The sequence below is a fragment of the Anabas testudineus genome, chromosome 1, assembly GCF_900324465.2.
Source record: "Anabas testudineus chromosome 1, fAnaTes1.2, whole genome shotgun sequence".
Classification (NCBI taxonomy): domain Eukaryota; kingdom Metazoa; phylum Chordata; class Actinopteri; order Anabantiformes; family Anabantidae; genus Anabas; species Anabas testudineus.
Genome location: NC_046610.1, coordinates 16,771,128 through 16,793,519, shown reverse-complemented (window position 1 = coordinate 16,793,519; position 22,392 = coordinate 16,771,128). Strand labels below are relative to the sequence as shown.

The 22,392-nt window shown below is 41.5% G+C and overlaps 2 protein-coding genes and 1 non-coding gene across 9 annotated transcripts in view; 2 read left to right on the top strand and 1 right to left on the bottom strand.

Annotated features, from left to right (window-relative positions):
* Positions 1-339: 339 nt before the first annotated feature.
* Positions 340-7,621, top strand: nol11 (nucleolar protein 11). The gene is made up of 18 exons (XM_026359455.1): positions 340-509; positions 1,026-1,139; positions 1,508-1,564; positions 1,843-1,991; positions 2,209-2,266; positions 2,396-2,537; positions 3,039-3,245; positions 3,762-3,838; positions 4,286-4,409; positions 4,610-4,701; positions 4,989-5,054; positions 5,141-5,325; positions 5,484-5,609; positions 5,757-5,966; positions 6,182-6,260; positions 6,371-6,463; positions 6,761-6,868; positions 7,033-7,621. The coding sequence occupies exons 1-18, from the start codon at positions 363-365 to the stop codon at positions 7,144-7,146; spliced, it is 2,148 nt and encodes a 715-aa protein (XP_026215240.1). The 5' UTR covers positions 340-362; the 3' UTR covers positions 7,147-7,621.
* Positions 7,622-7,836: 215 nt separating this feature from the next.
* Positions 7,837-7,918, bottom strand: trnas-aga. The gene has a single exon. It is a non-coding gene; the product is annotated as a tRNA-Ser (tRNA).
* A 1,085-nt stretch (positions 7,919-9,003) lies between these two features.
* LOC113161674 (nucleosome-remodeling factor subunit BPTF) overlaps positions 9,004-22,392 on the top strand; it is a 38,790-nt gene continuing 25,401 nt past the window's right edge. For 3 of the 7 annotated variants that reach the window (XM_026359434.1, XM_026359436.1, XM_026359437.1), the window contains exons 1-11: positions 9,004-9,820; positions 11,943-12,765; positions 14,436-14,487; positions 14,735-14,903; positions 17,495-17,749; positions 18,380-18,568; positions 19,539-19,727; positions 20,071-20,246; positions 21,294-21,473; positions 21,577-21,758; positions 22,046-22,177. In XM_026359434.1, coding sequence (XP_026215219.1) covers positions 9,247-9,820; positions 11,943-12,765; positions 14,436-14,487; positions 14,735-14,903; positions 17,495-17,749; positions 18,380-18,568; positions 19,539-19,727; positions 20,071-20,246; positions 21,294-21,473; positions 21,577-21,758; positions 22,046-22,177 — 2,921 coding nt within the window. In that variant the 5' untranslated portion in view covers positions 9,004-9,246. The remainder of the gene's footprint in view (positions 9,821-11,942; positions 12,766-14,435; positions 14,488-14,734; positions 14,904-17,494; positions 17,750-18,379; positions 18,569-19,538; positions 19,728-20,070; positions 20,247-21,293; positions 21,474-21,576; positions 21,759-22,045; positions 22,178-22,392) is intronic. The other 4 variants (XM_026359435.1, XM_026359438.1, XM_026359440.1 and 1 more) reach the window with 4 other exon arrangements.

Below are 22,392 nucleotides of genomic sequence, written 5' to 3'. Positions count from 1 at the left end.
CCTATAATGTCCATTTGTCTGTTTGTGACCTGAATAGGGTATAATAATATAATAAAATTAATATGCAGCTCACTGACTGTAGTTAGAAGTTGTACTTCACTTGACACTGTATGCATACGTCAGATTTCATTTTGTGTACGTTTTTTAAACTTAAAACGCCTGAAATTTCCAGTGTTTTCATTTGTCTTGCATATACCGGCTATCTAAAATGTGGATCTTCTTAAATTAAAACTCTGAGTTAATGAATAAACCGGGTTCGTAGCCTGCAGCCCTACAACACAGTATGTTGCTGTCTCCCGTTTCCGGTTGACGCGCGTCTATTCTCGCGAGATCCGACGAGTCCTGCGTTCTTCTCGTCCAGCATGGCCGCGCTGTATGAGGGATACACGTTGTGCGGACTTGCCCCAGCTCAAAATCTATCAAATTCAGGTATTCAGGGTATCGAAGAAGAGAGAGATAGTGACCATGTTGTCGTCACGGACTCAACCAGATCTGTCATGCTGTACAAGGCAAGTTTATAGTGTTTGTTTTGTGGACTCTCGTAGCCTGGGCCAGCTGATCGTCCCACTGCTTGTCTCGTGTCTGTAACAGCATCGTAGTTTGTTTTTTCATCAGTAGAAAAAAAAACATCGACAAGACAGCATATGTAGTTTGTACTTTAGTTGTGATAGTACTGTGACTCCTATTCCTCGAAAATCGACTCTAAAGGTCGGAGTAAACATCATGCTAGTTTACAGGCAAATGTTAGCTAACGTTAGATATTCACCTGCATCATGCTAAATAAGACTTTAATTAGTGGTCTCAACATGTGATCTGCTAATCAGCCAGTAGTCATCATATATCTGCAGATATCTACTACTTCTTCCAACGTGAATGTCTACAGCCAACAGTTTGGACACTATAAAACATCATTGTACATCATTTATTACATTTAAAACTTTAGGAATAAAGAGATACTGCTGTGATTGGTAAGGTTAATATATTCCTATGTTAGAGATTGTTTTTCTGTTTTGTGCTTCTGACAGGTATCGGATCAGAAGCCACTGGGCAGCTGGACAGTCAAACAAGGACAAAACCTGACCTGTCCAGCAGTCTTCAACTCGCAGACCAAGGAGTATGTAGCAGTCTCAGACAACAAGGTAAGCTTCTCTATGTCATTCTTGTTTTGTGTGTAACCTCACTGGTAAAACACTGAACCAAACAACAAGATGTTTTTTTTTTTTTTGTTGTTGTTTTTTTTTACATATAATTGAATAAGTTGGTGAACTCCCAAACACTGATATTACAAACCTAATTGTAAAAGCAATGACCATTTGCTTTTCATTTTTACAAAGTATGCTAAATGCATTTGTGAGTTTTCTATGTTCTTTTGCATGACTTCATTCTCACATCTACCCGTCTAGACACCAGGTTTCTTGGACACAATGAACAAACTGTATTATTGGTCTCTGTAGATCTGAGATCTGTCACATTAAAATGCCTTATTTTTGTTTTTGTTGTTTTTAAGGTGATCAGAATTTGGAAGGAAGAAGATATCCTCTTGGATAAGGCCTTTAAAGCAACAGTAAGTCTAAGTACTGCTATTAGGCTAATCTTTTCTAATAGAAAAACATCAAGCATGCAGATTGTTATTTACTTCTGCTCCATTAAGATCAACCTATGTGACAGAAACTTAAAAGGAAATATTTCCTTCTGTTCTTTCTGCAGCTGGCATGAACCTTTTTTTTGTGTAGAAAGTCCCTAAATCTCAGAATTAACTTTAGTATTAAGAAAAACAAACCTTTCATGTTACAACAAATTCCCCTATTGTTATATTCTTATAGCTGCATCTTATGTCTGCAGGTGTCATCAGATGTCTGGCGGGTCCACTGTGTACATGGAGGGGAGCCTGTGGTCTTGTTCCAAAGAGGAGCTGTGAGACTGCTAGACTCTCTGCTCGCTGCTCCCCAGCAGCCCATTAATGAAGTCCTGGCTGAAGAAGAGGCCATAAGGTCGGCATTGTTGTGTGTTGCAGTCCCATTAAATCACCTATAATCCAGATTGAGGTTCACAATCTGATTTTAAATGTTCGCAATAACAACTTTGTGGTTGCAGAAACAAATTTACACGAATGGCATTTCAAACACTGAAGTAACTCACTTGCTGGTGTTGGACTGTGGTCTGACATGTTGTCTTCTAAAGCATGCTAATGATTTATTTTGTTGTTAGGTGGAGCATAAACATGGTGGCAGAGACACAGCAGTTTGTCATCTTCACCACTGAACAGGTATGATCCACTATTAAATAACTAGAATATTCTTTTTTTTTTTTTTCTATGGACATGAGCATCTATTCTTAGTTATTGCTATCTCTGAATGCCTCTTTGTATTGAATGGCTGTCTCTCTGTTCCCACAGAAAGGAGATAATTTCCTCTATGTGCAGAGACTAAATCCCAACACCCTACAGAGGTACCGGTTAGAGAAAGAGGAGCCTGGTATCTCTCCACTCAGCTTCTCCGCCTCCTTCAGGGATCAACACATCCGCCTGCTTTATCTTTGTAAGCCTGAATTTCCAGTAAAAGTATTTTTAGTTTAGTCTCAGGCTAATTTGATAAACCTAGAAATAAAACACAGGCTCAAGAATCCGTGTGACATGCATTGATCATGAAAATCAAAGAAATATTTGATTACTGATAATGCCAGCTTGTGACAGCAACTTGATTACTTTGTGTTTATGAAGCGTGCAGCCACTGATTTGCTCAGTGCCCATTTGTTATGGGAAGAAATGGCAGGTCCACTGTGTACATGGAGGGGAGCCTGTGGTTTCCAAGTTGACAAACAACCAATAGAATACATTTCCATTACCTTGAACATGTAAATCAGTATTGACTTAGTTTTGCAGCCGGTGCATGATTCACTCTAAACTCAGGGTTAAAATGAGTTGAGCTTTTCTTTAAAGTATTTTTTACATTGCAGTTAAATAGTTAGTATTACCATTTCTATTTCCCCATGGTCTCAGTTTTTTAAATACTCCTTCTCCTGATTTTTCTGCCACCCAGACCCTAATGGTCACATGTACCAGAGTGTAGTGTCTGTAAGGGGCCCGGGGGCTGAAGAGGGGGCCCAGGCTCTACCACTGCCCCGTAGCCTGCTGCTGGCCCTTCCCGTCAGTGAGGGCCTGCTGGAGGCAGCATCAGCCCTGGTCCTGGATGAAGCCCATGTAGCTGTAGTGGGAGTTCCACACCCCTCTGCCGGAGCTGGTAAAGGTAATTACTGTTTAATTACACTTCCTCAAATGAAGACCCCAAGTGCTCTATTAGTTTCAGTTTTAAAACAACTAACAGCATTTAAGCAGATTTGAATATAGTTAAAGCAGAATGCACTATACAAAGCTCTTCTCAGTGAAGCATGCCAGTAAGATGTCAACATGTATCACATCTGTACACCACATTTGTCAGCGTTAACTGACCAAGCAGAGTTAAAGAATTTTTGTGTTGGCAAAAATATCTGCACTCAGATGTGAGCAAGGGCACATGATACAAAGTAACCTGAGCTCCAGTCTTCACTAATTGTACTGTGACAATTAAGAATCAACTTTGTCCAAAGTCTATTGAATTAAACAGAACAGAATGGATTTAAATAATAGTAGGCTGAAACTCTTAGACTTAATCTTCACATTTGAATGTGAAAATGTTAAACTATGACTTGAAGCTGTGTGACTCCAGTATCTGATGTGTGTCTGTGGCTCCTGAATGGCTCTCTTTGTTTGATTCTTTTTTCAGACTTTTTGTGCATCTGGAATGCCAATTTCCAGACGCTTCAGGCAGGAAAAGAGATGGCGGGTAAAATCTACGGGCAGGTAGGAATGCTTTCTGTATTGGATGCACATTACCCACTGAACTGGTAGTCTTCTACTAGTTGTATCAGTGAGAGAAATAATATGCTAGTACTGATTTTTTAGCAATGCAAACAGCAGGACTCGAGAGCTCATACAGGACATTCAGCTGCTTTTGTTGCTGACATTATACATTTGCATGAACCACCCACTCGGGCTTCTCTGGTTGTTATTACTGCATGCCAAAGTTCCCTGTCCTTCCAGCTGCTGGGTGCTGATGAAGGACTGTATGTCTTTGGTAGAGCATTGTATCTGCTCTCCACTGTGACAGGGCTCACTATCCCTTCTCACCACTTTATGGCAGTTTACAGTCCTAAAAACTGACCGGTCTATTGGTGTTTATCATTCTGTTTACTTAACTTGTGCCATTCATTCAGATTTGCTCTGTGTTGTTTTCTCTCCGTTGTTTAGCTATGGAGCTATTCCAACAAGTTATTCATTCCACATGGGAAAACCCTCTCTGTTATTCCTTATGAGTGCCCCAAATCCTCCCTGGCCTCTGCACTTGGGAAACTAAGGCAGGCCCAAGCTGAGGGTGAGTTAAAACACATAATGAATTTCTAATTTTGCATAATGCAAAACTGCATGATGTAACTAAGTAAAAAGTGAGTAAAATAAGTGATTAGTACAGTGATGATACACTGGATTACACGTACATACACTTTTCTTCAGTGTAGTAGTTTCTACATGGAAAATTCTTGTTAACTCAGTACAGTGTGTTTTTCTCTGCACCAGAGTCCAAAGCTCCTGCGCTGGTACCATCCTGGAATAACATTCTGCATGGAGAGAAAGTTCAGCCATCAAGAACAGTGGACACCAGGAAAACTGTATGTTTTCTAAACAAAATATGGCAAATTACTATTAGTTTGATTTATTGTAGTTATCATTCTTTAAATAATATATGTAGGGAGAAATCCCTAGTACTACAGGGCAAATTCAGTGTATTTCAGAAGGCCTGTTGCTTTATTCCAAGCTTTACCTGTAATGATAAATTAACCAGTTAAATATAATGTAACCTGAAGAGCAATGATTCTGTGGAGCTTCTGTTGGGTTTATTTGCTTTGCCTTACTGTCAGTAATAGAGCCTTAAATTCATTCTTCTCTCTTTCTGTAGAGAACAAACCGTAAGACCCAGTCAACACCTAGTTTAACAGCTGACCAAGTTCTGGAGCTCATAAAGGTAAAAATGTATTCTATCAATGTACCAAACAATGTTCCACACCAGACATGTTGTGCTAATAGCATTACTAATTTTTCCTTGTACAGACAGCATCAGTAGAAGAGGTCCAGAAAGAGGTGGAGGGGCTTCTCTCCAGGGTAGACATCCAAGTCCTGCAGCCCTCAGTAGGGCAGCTAGCAGCAACACTTGTGTCGCGGAGCCTGGCTGATCCGGCCTTTTACACCCCTACAACTCTGGCACAGATCGTGCACACACAGTGCCTCTGTCACAGGTCAGTAAGACACGATGAAGGCATGATCGTAAAATTGTGTTGATTTGCATTTTAATGCAAACAACATGACTTGAATGACATGAACCACACTGACTAGTAGTTTAACCATCACCAGTGTTAATCCTGTTGAATGTGACCATCTACTGTTATGTCTACAGTGTGTGTCCTGACCTTGTGCTATTGGCCCTGGAGAGGAAGGATTATTTTCTGTGTCAGCTCTGCCTGCAGTTCTTCCCTGACATCCCTGAAGCTGTCACCTGTGCCTGTCTCAAGGCATTTATCAGGTAAAATCATAATGTATATTATATATGTATGTTGTTAGTTTGATGGAACTCATTTTATTAAAATATTATCCAAACAGTAAATCATTCATCAGTTTATCAGCTCTGTGTGACGTAGAATGAGTAAATAAATGTGTCCTCGTCCTGTAGTATTCCAGACGTCGATGCAGAGAAAGCTAGTCTAGATCCTGACAGCATCTCCTTCATGGAAACCCTGATGTCAAGGGAGTGTGGCCAGGTTGGTTTGCAGAATGGTTTCAGCCCGACCTCCTTTGAAGGGGGTCATTCAGAAGACAAGGAGACGACTCCCATCCCACCAGAACAGATCTGTCCAGTGGGATTACACAAGGCTGTTCTACTGTATCCTCTCACTGCACAAACCTCTGACAGCTATTCGCATTCAGCTGAACGTTTGTCTGTCACATTTCTTTTTACTGACACTGTGGCGTGAGTTGTTGAGATGCTTCGGTTAACCAGCATTAATATCAACTGTACATAAAGATCCAGTAGTGTGGATGAAAAGCATAGTTAAACTGAAAATCCTACAATATGAGATCTTAACTCGAGCTGCAAAGGAATGAGGTCCTGCAGACGGCATACAGTGACACTTTCCTCCTCCCACACCTGAAAGATCTCTGCTCTCAGCATGTTGTTGTAAGTAACACTGTGATAGGTGTGATAGGTATTAAATGCTTTGTTCTTATGAGATCATTAAATGCTTAAAAAGTGTGTGTTAATTTTCTTTTTCTTTCTTTTTCCATCAGCTTTTTCTTCAGTACCTGCAGTTCCTCTACCAGAGGTGCTCCCAAGATTCTTTCCCACAGATGCATGGATTAAGATCCCCAAGCCTAAATCAGGTCTGTCTAAATGTCTTACTGGATGAATTTGGGTGACCACAGTTTACATGTCAGTTTACACAGTGTCTGTAACTGCAGGATACATTAGTTGTCTGTCTGGAGTCTGGAGGCAGCAACAAAAAAAAGTTGGTTCACTTGCCAACAGCTAGAACCAGATATCAAGAAACTCATTGTAATGATTTGAATACTCTGTTTCATTCATTCATTCATAAATTTATGGTGGAGTACAACAAATCGTCCATTCGTGTTTGAGATTAAAATATGTCTAACTCTGCTTTCATTTGCACTTTGCTGTAGATCATGGATTGGGTTTGCTTGGTGTTGGATGCACATTTCACAGTGCTGGTGATGACTCCGGAGGCCAAAGGCTTACTGCTGAACCTCCACAGCTTTGTTAAGTCTCAGGTAATGGTCTTCCCTTCTGCCTGCTCTCTAACTGCTAATCTTTTTGTTACTGTGATTGTGTAAAGGCACAGTTTGATGGCTTAAAGTTGCATCAGACGAAAAAAATGTTACATGTTCAGAGTAACCTGAAATAAAATTGACGCTAAGATGCCTTGTTCTGACAGGTGAGACTGGTTTCAGAGCTTGGCAAGATCGAGGGCAGCCTCCAAGAGCTCAATAAGATGAAGGTGAAGAAGGACGTCGGGCAGTACTCCATTGAAGTCATTGAGCTATTTTAAAATATGTACAAAATACATTTTAATAAATCATTGAGCATATTGTCTCCTTCCAAGTTTTCACCTGATGCGGTATCGAGTTTGTTTCTACTGGTTTAAGAAGTGCTTTTTGGCACAGATGATACCCTCAGAACTCAATTTGCATGAGTTTTACTGTTAGATGGTGAATTCACTTGCAGTTGCAATTAAATTGTGGTTTAAAAACATGTTTGAAAATTTGACCATTTGGAGAACATGGTTTGCATAATCAGTTTACACTCTGGTCATACAGTATCTCTAACTAGTTAATGGTTTTTTTTTTTTTTTTAATAAATGCCTTAATGTGTGCTTACCCACCAGAATATTGTAAATCTGTCAGCTGTGACTTTGTACTGGGTTTTCTGACGTTCATTTTATGTGCAAACAGACATAATAATAGAAAAACTGTTAGTCCAAGTTTGACTTCTATTTTTATTAAAATATGCTATACAAAACCATCCTTTATATTGATCCATGTGCTTTCTGTACTGTAAAAGGTGGCTGAATCGTATTGATCAGTCCATACTGCATTATTATAATATAAACACAGCAGTAGCTGTTTTTCTATGATTCCTCACTTGCTGTAGAGAAAAAAACATTTGTGGCCTTCTAATACCGAGTCACTGCCCCATGCATGGTATTTCCAATAATAATATTATAATAACAAAATGATGTCGTTGTCGGCAGGATTCGAACCTGCGCGGGGAGACCCCAATGGATTTCTAGTCCATCGCCTTAACCACTCGGCCACGACAACTGGTGATAGAGACACGGGGCTACTTTAATATAAAACAACGAACAAATATTACACAAATTATCTACAGTTTATACTTCTAGACTGTTTCATTTACGTCTAAACGGACAGCAGCGTACTCGGTTTGTGTTGTGTCTGTTTCTGAAGTAGCTAAATAAAAAAAAAAAAAAAAGGGAGAGCAAACAAGAGCGGCTTAAAAACAAAGTCTTCTGTAGGTGTTCAGGTCAAATCCAGGGTGAAGGGTGTGGAAGAGGCGTGTGGAGGGGTCGCAGACCACCAGGGCGCCTGCTTGTCATTTGGTTATAATTGTTTTTTTTTTGTTTTTTTTTTACATTACACTGTTACAATGCAGTAAAGCGCATGTTTGGTTCTGCAGGTGCTCAGCGTCGCTCCTGCTGTATGTCAAACAGGACTGAAAATGTAGCCGGGCCTTGGTAATTATTCAAACTTTCCTTTTAAAATGCATTTGATATGTCGTCTCCACGCTCATATACCTGCCAATATGCGCGCTGTTAACTTTTACTACTTCTACTTAGTATCGTGCATTAGTGCTGCATGTCGGACGTGCGCTTATCTTCTCGCCTCGCTTTTGCTGTGACGACGATGGCGACCGGGCTGAAATGAACGACGGCGTCGAGGGATACACTTGACCCACCTGCGATTTAAACCACCCAGCGGGAATAAGCGACGCTAATAAAGTGTTGCTGCTGGATCGCGTTTGCACGGAGACTCATTTTATGAACTAGCACGGCAATTGCGTCTATTGTAGTATAAGGAGTCACGTGACCTCGCATCCACTAAGGCCTATTAGTGTTAAGTTGGAGAATAAAAGCCGCACTTCCGGATGTGTGTCTCTGTGAAAGGGTTATGAAACAAAACTATTTACGCTTGTTTTTGGGGACACTATGGACACAATAATAATATAAATATATATATGATCTTCAGTGTGGCCTATTTCATGTTTCGTACTCCGCATTTTCTAATTATTGTTTTATTTTATATTTTATCGTTGCCTTTAATTTGAAGTAAGTGGCGCTTCACTTCCGGTACAGACGCTGCTAACTGTGTCCCGCTTGACGCAGCTCCGGGGCCTGCTGTGTTTTCAACGGAGGGAGAGCCAAGAAGAAAAATGGCGTCTGCAGGCGACCCAGAGCGGGACACCGGCCATTCAGTTTGAGCTTTCCGCCCTGAAATTGAGACCGGGGCTTGGTGGGGACTCATCGGGAAACGTCCCCCGATATATTGGCTTTTTTCTCCCCCGTTTTTCTCTGGTGTGCGTGGCTTATTCGAGCACCGAGATTGAAGCGGAACAGAAGAGACTCTCTCCTACAATGAGAGGGAGAAGAGGAAGGCCGCCCAAACAAGCAGCCGTGATGTGGGAAGGTTCGCCCGGGCCAGTCCGAGGCTCTCGGGGCGGCAGGAGTAGAGGGATGCGTGGACGGGGGAGAGGCAGAGCACGGGGCCGGGGAAGGGGAGGAAGTGGCGGAGTTTGCGGTACTGGCTCTGCGGAGGTGGATACAGAAATCTCCGGCCGAGAGAACTTTCATTCGTCCCGGGGCCGCAGGAAAGTTGGAGCCTCCGCCGCGGCGGCGGCCGCGGCATCGCGGGGCAGAGGAGGCAGGGGGAGAGGCAGGGGGTCAAGAGGCGGCCGCGGCAGCAGAGGCGGAGTGAGGCGGCCTCAAACCAAGGTGGTGTACGACGACAACAGCGACGAGGAGGAGGATAATTTAAGCTACAGGTCAGACGAAGATGAACTCCTGAACGACAACCCTTCGTCGGATCTCGAAGAAGAGGAGGCCTTGGGAAACGACTCGGACTATCTGGAGGAACTACCAGATGAGGATGATGCCAGCTACTGTACCGAGAGTAGTTTTAGGAGCCACAGTACGCTCGGTAGCACCCCAGGTACGTTTGTTTGCAAGTGCACGCACTTTAGCGAAGCATGCTTGCATTAGTCAAAGTGTGCACTTTATTTTTAGCTCAGTGTACAAACCAAGCCGCATTGTTCAAAATGGAGCTTGCACTCAGAAACGGGCCTTTGTTTACCGTGTGCTCTGCTGGCCGCTGGCTCGCCGATCTGCTCCACGCTTCGACCGGCTCTGGTGTTTTTTTTTTTTTTTTTGGATTTTTGTCGGATCAGCACATTTTTTTCTGGGGGGTGTCAATTTATAATGTTGGATCCATCCGTGCCTGTTTTAACCAGACTGTTTTCATGCGCGCTGCGTTGAACGTTTTCATACACGGAAAGAAACAGGATGCATGAGCAGGGGCTGCTACTTTCCTTAATTCATTCATTCAGGTTTTACCCCTGATGTAAAAGAGTAATAAGTCCAGGTTCTGCTATGTAAACAACGATGCAGCAAAACACACAGTGTGTAAAAGTTGGCCTCAGATTAGCACCTCATAGTTTTACACTTATTGTGAAGATCCAGTACTTAATGAATCAGTACTACTGATGCCCATGAAATAAATAATAATTGAAACTTTTTACGCACAATCTTCAGACCTATTTCAGACAAGATGTCAGAAGCCCTGTGTGAGCTGTCTAATGCCTCTTAATGAGTTTGACAGACATTGTTTTGAAAAGAGGCGCCCTTTTTTCACCTGTTGCAAACAATTCATCACCCTGTTACGTGGTGCACCGTTGCCATAGTAACCACTCGTGTTTATCAGGTGAGCATGTTGGATCCATCACTTTGGCAGCTGTGGACATGGTCATGTAAATAAAATTGTCTGCAAAATCAATTGGTGCATCTGTTATGTAAAGCAATGCGCTGGTAGGAGTGTAGGAAAAAGAGTTTAGGGCATTCCGGTATCTCTTCAGCTATTTCTCTGACATCAGGTATCTGTCTTTTCATGTTTTTGTGGAGACAAAAATGTTGTCAGAAAAACCCCATTCAACTGTAGATAGTATTTCTTGATTTGGAGCACTCAAGTCAGACTCAGCTGCAATTTAAGTGGTTCAAGCATTACACACATACCTCACAACTTCCAAAGGCCAGGCTGTCAGGCTGTCTGCTTTTTCTAATGACGGATGAATCAGGCAGCATCATGCAGCCAAGTGCAAGGATCCATCAAAACTCATGGCGTACAAACATCATGGTGCTTTCGCTGTCATCTTACTGTAAGCTCATACTGTATATACAGTACGTGCGTTCTGTCCTACAGACTGCTGCCACAGGTCAGTCAGTCATCCATTGTGAGACAGTCAGTTCGGCAGGACCAGTCCCATCACGTTTCCTCTGTTTAAAACCACACAACCATGTTGGCCCTAGTGCAAATATATTTATTAGGCAAAAAGCAACTTTCAGGTTATCAGCGTTAGGCCAGTGTTTACACATATATTTATACAACATGGCAGAGAGTGTGTATGGAGTGATTTATTTACGGTATTATAAAACTATGATGATTTTTAAAACGTTTGTTCACCGTTTTATACCAAAGCTGAGCTTTGTCAGCCAGGTCATGAGCCCAAGTCAGGTGATCTGCACTGACCCATTGAGATCAACCACAAGTGCAGCCTCATTCCACATTCATATGTTCAGAAATGCATAACATAAATATGGCATAGATAGACAATAAGCAGGGACAATAATATGCTGCAACATTTGTCCATATGTTTTTAGCAGAAACAAATAAAAGGCTTATAAATCAGTATCAAACATTTATTACGTCTCTTGCATTGTTGTGGGCAGTGTTTGCTAAATTACAGAACACAGTCCCATGAGACCTGAACGATGACAGTAAATGCTGTACTGTCTGCATGCCATGAAAATGCACATGGTTTGAATAGTCGGAGTGAGTCAGAGCAACACTTGTTACTTTATTCTATACACTTGTTAGTTTTCTCTTTGAAATATATGTATTCCAAATGCTTAAAGTTACTGGTTGTTACTTTTGCATTCATTGTTAACAACAGATAGACAGCTTGAATTGCTTGCAGTTATTAAAACAAAAATGTCTTTTGCATTTTTACATGTGCTTCCTTTTCTTTCCTCCCTCTCCTGGCCGTCTTCACTTCTCACAGGCCGGAGAAGGAACCGCGCAATGCAACCACAGGCTCCCAGCCTTGAGGCAAAGGATATTCCTACCTTGGAGCTTCCCAAGTCTTCTGAGGACCTCTTGGTTCCTACCTCTCAACTCCTCAATGTGTCTGCCGTCTACGAGGTCCTCCGCAACTTTGGCTCAGTGCTGCGGCTCTCCCCATTCCGCTTTGAGGACTTCTGTGCAGCACTGGCCAGTCAGGAGCAGTGCACACTGCTGGCAGAGACCCACATCTCCCTGCTTAAAGCTATTCTCAGGGAGGAGGACACTTCCAACACCACGTTTGGCCCCGCTGACGTGAAGGACTCTGTCAATTCCACCCTGTATTTTGTGGATGGCATGACTTGGCCAGAGGTGGTGCGGGCATACTGTGAGAGTGACCCGGAGTACCGGCACATACTGCCTTTCCAGGAGTGTGAGGATTACCCGTATGAACCATTGGAGAGCAAAATTAAAGTTCTTCAGTTTTTGGTGGACCAGTTCCTGGCAACCAACATTGCCCGGGAGGAGCTTATGTCAGAAGGGGTGGTTGCATACGACGACCACTGCAGGGTATGTCATCGTCTTGGTGACCTGCTGTGCTGCGAGACATGTTCAGCTGTTTACCATCTGGAGTGTGTGAAGCCACCATTGCAGGAAGTGCCTGAGGACGAGTGGCAGTGTGAAGTGTGTGCAGCACACAAGGTACCCGGCGTAGCGGACTGCATCCCAGAAGTGCAGAAGAGCAGGCCGTTCATTCGTCAGCTGCCAGTTGGCTATGATCGACATCACCGCAAATACTGGTTCCTTAACCGCCGCATTGTTGTGTAAGTTCACAATGTCTCATTTAACAAAGTGATTGTATAGGAGTCAACAGCAGAGGTGTCTGTGTGAGTAATATAATTTGTTACACTGTTGCATGTTGATAATGTAACTTTTTAAATTAAAAAGTAATTTGTTAAAGTTGCACATGATACAATTTATTTTGTTGCTGCTTTCTATGCAGCTCATGGAAAACATTGTTTGTTACTTTGTCCCATGCTCTTATCTGAAGCCCGAGCAAGAGTGAGATTTGTGTTGTGCATTCTACACTGCTACAATGTCGGTCATGCGATTTACATGGTTGGCTTTTTACGTACTTGCTCTAACATCCTTGCTAATCCAAGGCATTAGAAATGCCCATTTTGTATAGGAGATCCTTCCTTTAGTGAGCACATGTCCAACCTGCATTTGACCTCCTGGACACTGTTGTCACAGGTTAATCCCCATGTTAGCTACAGACTTTACACATCTTATTATTATCTAACCACATAATTGTTCAGAATCTTTAAAAAGTCAGGCTGTGTCCAACGTGAGAACAGCCCTAGTTACTATGTAATGAGAAATGTTCAGGTTTGATTAGGGCAGGTTGGAGACAGAGTAGATAATCAGGTTGATTGATCCAGATTTACTACAAATTAACTGTCGGTTAGGAATGCATACAAATTTCTTTAGTGATGATAGAAGAACCAATACAGCATTGCAGCTCCAGTAATGGTCATCCTGCAGACCCCTCTAGAAACAGGACTCGGGACTGGATGTTATGATACTGTTGAGAAATCCCAGTGACAAATGTAACAAGCTCTTGAGGTGTAAAGTTAAGCAAAATGCAAGACCTGCTGGTTAATAAAGCGGGAATAACCTCTCCCCTCGACAGGATTTAACATAACCTGACAATGAGCAGGGCTGGTCCCATATGTTAGCAAATGATCTTGATGTTGAGCAGTCACAGATGGTGTGTGTGTGTGTGTGTGTGTGTGTGTGTGTGTGTGCTGGGTCAGCAGCAGCAGAAGGCCTGCTACAAACAATATGAGAATAGCCATCTCTGCATTTGACTCACTTCTTTTTCTGCCTAGTCCTACTCTCCAAATTGACCCCCAGCAGGTGCTGTATTACACTACCTCTGAAAGGAGACTGAAATCGGTGCATAAAAAAATGTTACTGGGTATGTGTATAGTGAGTATGTGCACTGGGTTTAGGTGTGCGTGAGTGTGTGAGAAGAGACTTCAGTGAATCTGTGGAAGGATGCTGACTAGATACTACTGTTATACAGCCTCGGGCTTTGCTGTCCTCAGGCATGAACCTGCTGAGGCAACAGCAGGCACATATTCCACTCAGTAGTGGCTGCTACATACTACAAGTGCTGTATTAAAATATTTCTTCTTGGGTTGGGACCTTGCAGAACATTAAGCTGCCTGGTAACCTGAAATGTTCACCTGCTGTATCCTGCAGGTACATTCATCTTTATGGAAAACTTTATTCATTTAATCTTTTTCACAGATATTTGTATTTCTCAGTCTGGGTATTATCGTTTATAACCACTAAGTTATATATATTTTTGCATGTGCTTGCATGTCAGTGGATACAAAATAGCATATGTATATATTTTCTGCTCCTCCCTGTTGTGTCTCCCAATTTATACCAAGTTTTTCTCTCCTCTCTCATGTCTCCCCTGTAGCGAGGAGGATGGTGAGCAGGAGGATAAAACCATCTGGTACTACAGCACCAAGGTAAAAGGGACTAATCTTTTTTTTTTCCCTAAGTAAGGGTGTGTTGTGTCAGATTTAATATTTATGTTCTCCTTCCTTGTTGCTCTGTGTTCATTTTTTACTGTTACAAAATATGTATGTTTACAATCCTGTTGAAAGCAAATAGTTGAGCTTCTCCTGTATAGTTTTTTTAGCAGATTAACTGTTATAGTATCGAGCTAATCTTAATGTGTGTGATTGAACTCTTCCTAAACTCTTTCTTTCCTAGGTCCAGCTGGCTGAGCTCATAGACAGTTTGGATAAGGAGTACTGGGAGGCTGACCTGTATGCAGCCCTTGAAGAGATAAGGGAAGAGGTGCATGCACACATGGACATCTCTGAGGACCTAACCAACAAGGCCCGTGGCAGCAACAAGTGTTTCCTCACTGCTGCCAATGGTAAAGATTTCTCTTCCTTTTCAGAAAGTATGAGATGCATTCTGTCACTGATTATGGCTTAGACTGGAAAACGGATCTCTTTAAGCCAGAGTGGTTTTTTTTTCTTCCCTGTCTCTCCTCTCCTACTTCACTCCTCTACCTGCCTTCTCCCCTGTGCTCATGAATGCCATCGAGTCATAGATGACTGGGCCACAGGAATCAGCCCAGCTATTTTGTAACTTTACTCTTGTTGCAGTCTGGCCAGTGTCCAACACTTGAGCTTCCCTTCAGTCCCTCACCCTTTCCCTTTTATTTGTAGGGTGTCTGCCAAATCTTTGTGTATGTTTTTGGCTTGTCGTTAGTGGAAATGATGCCCCTGTGAGCATATAATCAGCGCGCAATTTTTCTTCAGCACGGTGGAAGTTTGCAATAAAGCTTTAGAAAATAGCCCAACTCTGAACGTGTTGCTGCTGTATGTGGTGTTAACAATTAATGCAAAGGCTAAAATAGAAACTAATACGTCTAAAAAGCATCGGTCTGATAATTACTTTCCGTCTGGAACTGTGTCTGTGTCACGTCTGTGTCTCAACTGCAACAGCAATGTCTAAGTTCAGGCATTTTAAGACACTTTCTGCTAAATATACACAATTGTTGTCAGTTTGTTTCTGTTCTGGTTTTTATATGGTGCAGCTCTATTGACAACTATTCCATAAGACTGGAGTAAAACTGTAAACTTTGAAGAGCAAGCTGGTGTTTTGTTTGTCAGTAAAAGAAAAGCCTCGACACTGTTTCTGCATGATTCACAAGTTCTTATTTGGGTGTTGATTAAACCGTAAGATAATTTTTCGAAGCTGTAATTTATGCTGCTGTTGAACTGTGCTGCATTATGAAGAGAGATGCTTTGCTAATTATGTAGCCTCACAAAGTAGTACAAACACCAGTCAGTATGATTTAATACAATTTAACAGCACCACAAACTGCAGCCTCCAAAATGATCGAGCAGTTGAATTAACACCTCTGCAAAACAGTTGGAACAAAAATACACAATTAAAGGAGGATTTGTTGCAGCACTGTGGTATTAGGCTGAAATTCCTTTAGTGTCTGATAAACTGTGTCTGTACAAAGACAGAGTTGATGTACTTTTTAAAATGACATAATTATACCATATAATCTCCCCTTAGTGTTTCCACCACTCTCTCTCACACACACACACACACACACACACACACAGTTTTGCCTGCCTCAGTAATAAAAGACAGATTTAAGTCATTTGCATTTTTGGTGTTTACTTTTTCTCCAAGTGCTTTTGTTGTCGTTGTTTTAAATCCTTCTTTCTTTGTTTGTCCTACTCACATCATCCTTGGTGATTAAACAAATGGGAATAGTATAATAAATAAAACTATACTATACCCTCCATTTTCAGCTTTGTTACATAAATCAGTCCAGACAGGTTTTACACTGCTCAGAGTATGTGAATCTGTAATGGTGTTGCTGATGACTCATACGCTCATAAAGGTCTTTACAGTCTTCATCTGTGTATTAATGACCCAGTGTGCTCTCTACAATATCATTATCACTGCTGCTGCACACATTTACACTGTAGTTATCAGGGTATTATAATAACTATAATAGTAGTGTCAGAGACTGCACACTAATATTGAACTTGATTTAGATTTTTTTACAGCAGGTTATATTTCTTGTCTTCACCCTTTAACATGCAAATCTAATGTTAATGAGTTGCTACCAAAATTTATGACATTTAAACAAAGAGATTAATTGGAAAGTAATTCTTTGTCTTTGTCTTCTTTGTTTGCGTTAGTATGACATTGGTTGTTTAATGGGAGCCACCAGCACTTGCATGGGGTTGTAAAGTCTTCCATTGTACGTGCTCTAAAGTATGATACTGCTGCAGATGGTATAAAGATTAATGGTGTTGACTGTCTTTGTAGAAACAGGCCTTTGACACAGTTTGCAGTGCACACAATTTCTCAGTTGAACTTGAATTAGCCAGAATATCTCTAGATTACTGAATTTCATAGACTCTTCTTTTTCAACTATAACTTTGTCTTTTGAGCAGTGGGCCGTGTCCTTCAGGATGTTTTCTTCGCTAACTCTCGCACTCGAGTTTCCGTTAACATTTTCTATAATAATTTTCTCGTATCTCGCTCCTGCTCCTGGGCACTGCTGTGCACAGCCACAGTATCCAATACCTTAGCACGTGCTGCTGCTATAAGCTGATATTATCAAGTTAACCTATGCTGACTTGGCTGTAACTATTCCACATGATTAGTTCATGTGGTGATATTCTCATTATCGTTATGGCCCAGCCCTATTCTCATTTATTCTCCTTCACAGTTGAGTAACCACATTTACTAATTACTTTTAAGGTAGATGGTATTTAATTTTTGGAAGGTTATTAATATTTCATATTATTTCAGTATTATTTACAATACATACTAAGTCACGCTTAGTTTTAAATGGTTATTTTTCCTTATTTTATTTTGTCATTTGTGTAAATCACTGACTGTGACAATCATTTGCCAACTGACTGATTTCTCTTCTCTTCTAGCCATCATAACATTTTTGTTAACGTCTGCTTCTCCTACTTCCAGAGGAAATCTTGGAGCGGCTGCGCACTAAGAAGGAGGAGGAGCTCGAGGAGGTGAAAAGACGGGCTGCAGAGGAGGCCCAGAAAGCACGTCTGGAGAAGGAGAAGAAGGAGGTGGATTTGGAAAAGGAGGACAAAGAGGCCAAGCTGAAGAATGATGGACAGCAGGAGGGCAGTTTCAAAGGTGTGACAAAGGAGGAAGAGGAGGAGACGAAAGAAGAGGCCAAGGAGGAGCCAAAGGGTGGCATCAAAACTGAAGGTAGTTATCGTTATACTTTGCAGTGTATTCATAGAGATTACTATCTAGTTTAAAGTCACAATGAAAGTGGAAAAAAATTAACATCTAACTTGAAAAGCTGATTCTCACGGCCTCTCCTTCTATAATTAACTAATTAACTAAAGAATCAATTTAGCATTTTTTTAATCAAATTCGAATGCCATAGCATCACAAAGCACATAGTTTGTTGATTTCATCAGTGTCTTGCTGGTAATGTATTATTCAGTGCACTAAAGAGGCTTTTATACAAAGTAATAAGACATTTATTGCATGGGCAGCAGAAGAAAATGCATCAAATCATCTTAGCCTAAGTGAGTTGACAATAAATATAACTGGTTGGATAAGGGACATTTAATTGGCCTTGAGAGCATAATGAATGTAAATGTCTTCATGTGTGTTCATCATTTAAAAGAATGTAACACACGCTGCTCTGCCAATAGTGTCTAAAATTAAATGATTTTTTTTTTATCCACTGAGGATGCATGTTACATGATTTTATCCCCAAACTTGTCAACCCCAATTGTTATTGCTTCTATCCATTTTCTCTGAGTTGCCTGTGCATTAACAACTACAATCTTCAGTATTTACAACCTTGCTGCTGTTCATCTGTAGTTGTTGAAGCTCCACCCACTGGCCAAGAAGGCAGTAGTGGCAGTAATACCTCAGATGCACCTATTCCTCCAGAAACCTCTCCTCCAACACAAACCACCACCATGAGCTCTAGCCTGGACACTGAGGCTCCAAAGCAACTGACCTCCACCATGGGATGTTCCCATATGGAGGTCTTGAACAACAGCGAAGGTATATAAAGATATTTCACAGTGAAGCTGACCTCATTAAGGTCCATTTGACAGTCTGCTTTGCTGCCACAGTCTACAACTTCATATGATGTCTTGATGACTGTCATACTCCCTAAAGTCACCTGTGACTTGTGTGTTTTGCTGTGTATCCCCGTGCTTTGGTGTTCCTCTTGACCATTTCCCAGCCTAGGCCTTTTTTGCATGTGGCCCTCATTCCATCTGCTGGCTTTTGTGTTGACCTGTGCAGTTTTTTCTCTTGAAAATCTGGCTCCAGCCTCGGCACCCTTTCAGCCATTCTGCGATTCAACTCTTAAAAGCCCCACGCTTTTCTCCAAAAAGCGGAGAGACTGATTGCTTCGACGCATATGCAATCAGATGGCATTGTCACTGCAATCAGCGTGACTAAAGCCGAGCTTTAATCGACTGAGAACAGCCATCACATTGCCTGTTGCACTAATTCTAATAAAAAAGCTTGTTTTTGGCAGTTGTGCATTTAATTGGTAACATTTTGTTTAGATAGTGCCTTTGTTGAAACATTGTTCAATGGTGATCTGCACATATTCATCCTTAGAATTTTCAGTTTCACTATTATTGGTTATTGCTGCTGTGGTCACAATCCAACCCTTTACTTGAACTGGATATTTGGAGCATGTATGCATTGTGCATGGTTTATCAGTAGAGGGAGCCACAGTCCGAAGTATTTTAAAAATAACTAGAAAAAAAAGTTCCTGTCTTCACCAACACTGAGATGCAGATTGTCCAGCGCCTCCTATTTGTTGGTCACTGTTGATAACATGGTGCTGTGATTTGTCTTGATTTTTGAAGTTCACTAAATCAATGTGGAAATTTACCTGCAACTTGCTGGGTAAAACTGTTTCATACGATGAACGGTAGCAGCCGCAGAACCACTGTTATGACATGCAGAGACCTAACAGTCAATGCTGTTTTCTTGTTTGTTTTTGTCTGTGTAGCAGAAGACCAGTCATCAGATTCTGTCCCTGTCAGTGGAGATTGCATCCCAAGCTTAAGCCAGCCCTCCCAGACAAACGAAGAGAACAGTAACAGCAGCATAGGAGCTGGGGTCCCTTCTAGAGGCCCTGAACCACCAGACCTAGCTGACAAGTCCTCCCAGTCTTCCCTTGCAAGCCTTGAAGATGCAGGTCTGTCAAAAAATATCACGATTATATCTTATTTTGATCGAATATTAAATAATATTGTGTCTTTAGCAGTTGTTTGTATGCTGTAAAAAACCTTTGCTGCCCTTAAATGCAGTCATCTTTGCATACTTGTACTTTATATCATACTAATACATTGTGCATCCCAGTAATAGCTCTGAACACAATCAACCAGCACATGGTTGTTGTTGTTTTTTTGTTTTTTTTCTTTGAGGAAGGAATAACAAACCTGTAAGGTTTTCTTAAATCACTGGAGTTGTTTCTGTTAATTGTTTGCCTTGGCTCTAATAGCATTTGTCATTCACTGTATTGGGCATTGCATTTCCAGGGGACAGCAAAGACTTAGCCAATGGTGAGACGGCAAGTCTCAGCAGTAAAAAGTCTTCAGCAACTCGAATGGTGACCCGGCTGAGGAACCCAGACAGCAAGCTAAGCCAGCTTAAGAACCAACAGGTAGCAGCTGCTGTTCATGAAGCCAACAAGGGCTTCAAGGAGGGCAAAGAGGTGATAACCATGAATTAAAGTGAATTTGTTCTTTCAGACCATATACACTGCCCGTCCAAAAAAAAGTCACCACTTTGATTTAACTAAGCAAATAGGTAAGAGAGAGCCTCCCATTGGATAATTACTGCATGGAAGATTGGTAAAAAGTTATTTAACCCTAACTGATGTAGTGAGCAGCTTCTCATTTCTTAAACAACAATGTCCAAAGACACTTCCTGTGGTCGTAGAAAAGATGTTAATCTGTTTCAGAAGGGTCAGGTTATTGACATGAATCAAGCAAAGAAAACATCTAAGGAGATTGATGAAACTACTAAAACTAGGTTAAGAACTGTCTAATGGAAGAAGGTCATGTGGTCTGATGAGTCCAGATTTTCCCGGTTCCAGAGTGACGACTGCGTCAGGGTAAGAAGAGAGGCGGGTGAAGTGATGCACCCATCATGCCTAGTGCCTACTGTACAAGCCTGTGGGGGCAGTGCTATGATCTGGGGTTGCTGCGTTTGGTCAGGTATAAGTTCAGCAAAGTTATGTGTCCAAAGAATGAGGTCAGCTGACTACCTGAATATACTCAATGACCAGGTTATTATTTTATTCTTCCCCGATGACACGGACATATTTCAAGATGACAATACCAGGATTCATTGGGCTCAAAGTGTGAAAGAGTGGTTCAGGTAGCATGACACATCATTTGTACACATGGATTGGGCACCACAGAGTCCAGACCCGAACCCCATTCAGACTCTTTTGAATGTGCTAGAGAGGACCACACACTTTGCGACTCTCCCATCAAGCTTATTGAAACGATGCCACTGTGAATGAGTGAGTGGTAATCAAAGCTAAAGGTGGTCCAATGAAAATATTAGTGTGTGACAATTTTTTGGACGGTCAGTGTATGAAAAAATGTGTCTGAAAAAGGTGCATTGACCTTGCCAATATATGTGTTACTAAAACTCTGTTCATTGTTGCAGTGTCAGTAAAGAGAGCATTGATCCTATGGAGATCGACTAGTTGCACTATGTTTTGATTTTTTTCTTTTTATTCCCTTTGTAGGTACTAGTAGTAAATGCACAAGGTGACATCACCCGTGTCAGCACACGCAACAGCAAAGACGTGGTAATGAAGGGTACCCTCTGTCAATACTTCAAGCTTGGCCAGGAGGGAAAGTATCGTGTCTATCATAACCAGTACAGCTCCAATCCCCTGGCCCTCAACAAGCACCAACACAGAGAGGCAAGTAGCACAACAGCTTGGATTTTAAAATGTCCATAACTACTAAATAAAAGATGTATGGGGGCTCAGTGGTTGCCATAAATCCACCTGTTATTGTTTTCAGGACCATGACAAGAGGCGCCATCTCTCCCACAAGTTCTGCATGACACCAGCAGGAGAATTTAAGTGGAACGGTTCTATACATGGCTCTAAGGTTCTGACTATCTCCACACTGAGACTCACCATCATTCAGCTAGAGAACAATGTTCCAGCACCATTCATGCACCCTAACTGGGCCTCACACAGGTATTGAAGAGGATATATATGTATTGTATATTTTAATTCTAGTACTTGTGAAGCTGTAATGTTCTATTTTAAACAAGATGAGTGGGTTTTAGTTTGGGGAGAGTTTGTTTGTCTGTGCGGTCTCCTTTAAGTAGATCTATCGCCTTATGTCTAGAAATGAAAGTTGTGACTGTGGCATTGTTGCTGAAAGTAAAAGCACATTGTGACCAGACTGAAGACTTAAAACCAAACACAGCAAAGTAAAGAGAGAAGCTGAAAAGGATTTAATGTCTTGGTTTGTTTTGTAGGACCAATTGGATCAAAGCAGTTCAGATGTGCAGTAAGGCCAGAGAGTTTGCACTGGCTCTGGCCATCCTAGAGTGTGCCATCAAACCTGTGGCTATGCTGCCTCTCTGGAAGGACTCACTGGGCCATACCAGGTACACATGCAAGATACACATGTACTGTATGTATTATATACTGTACATACTATATACTGTATATTCATAAATGTTTACACTGTGATTTTTGAAATACACAGAAACAATACTTCGTCCCCAAGCTCAGTTTAAATGCAAAAACATTTTAAAAACATTCATACAAGTACTGTATTACATCAGTGCATGTACACAGGGGATGTGTGGTTTAGCAGGCA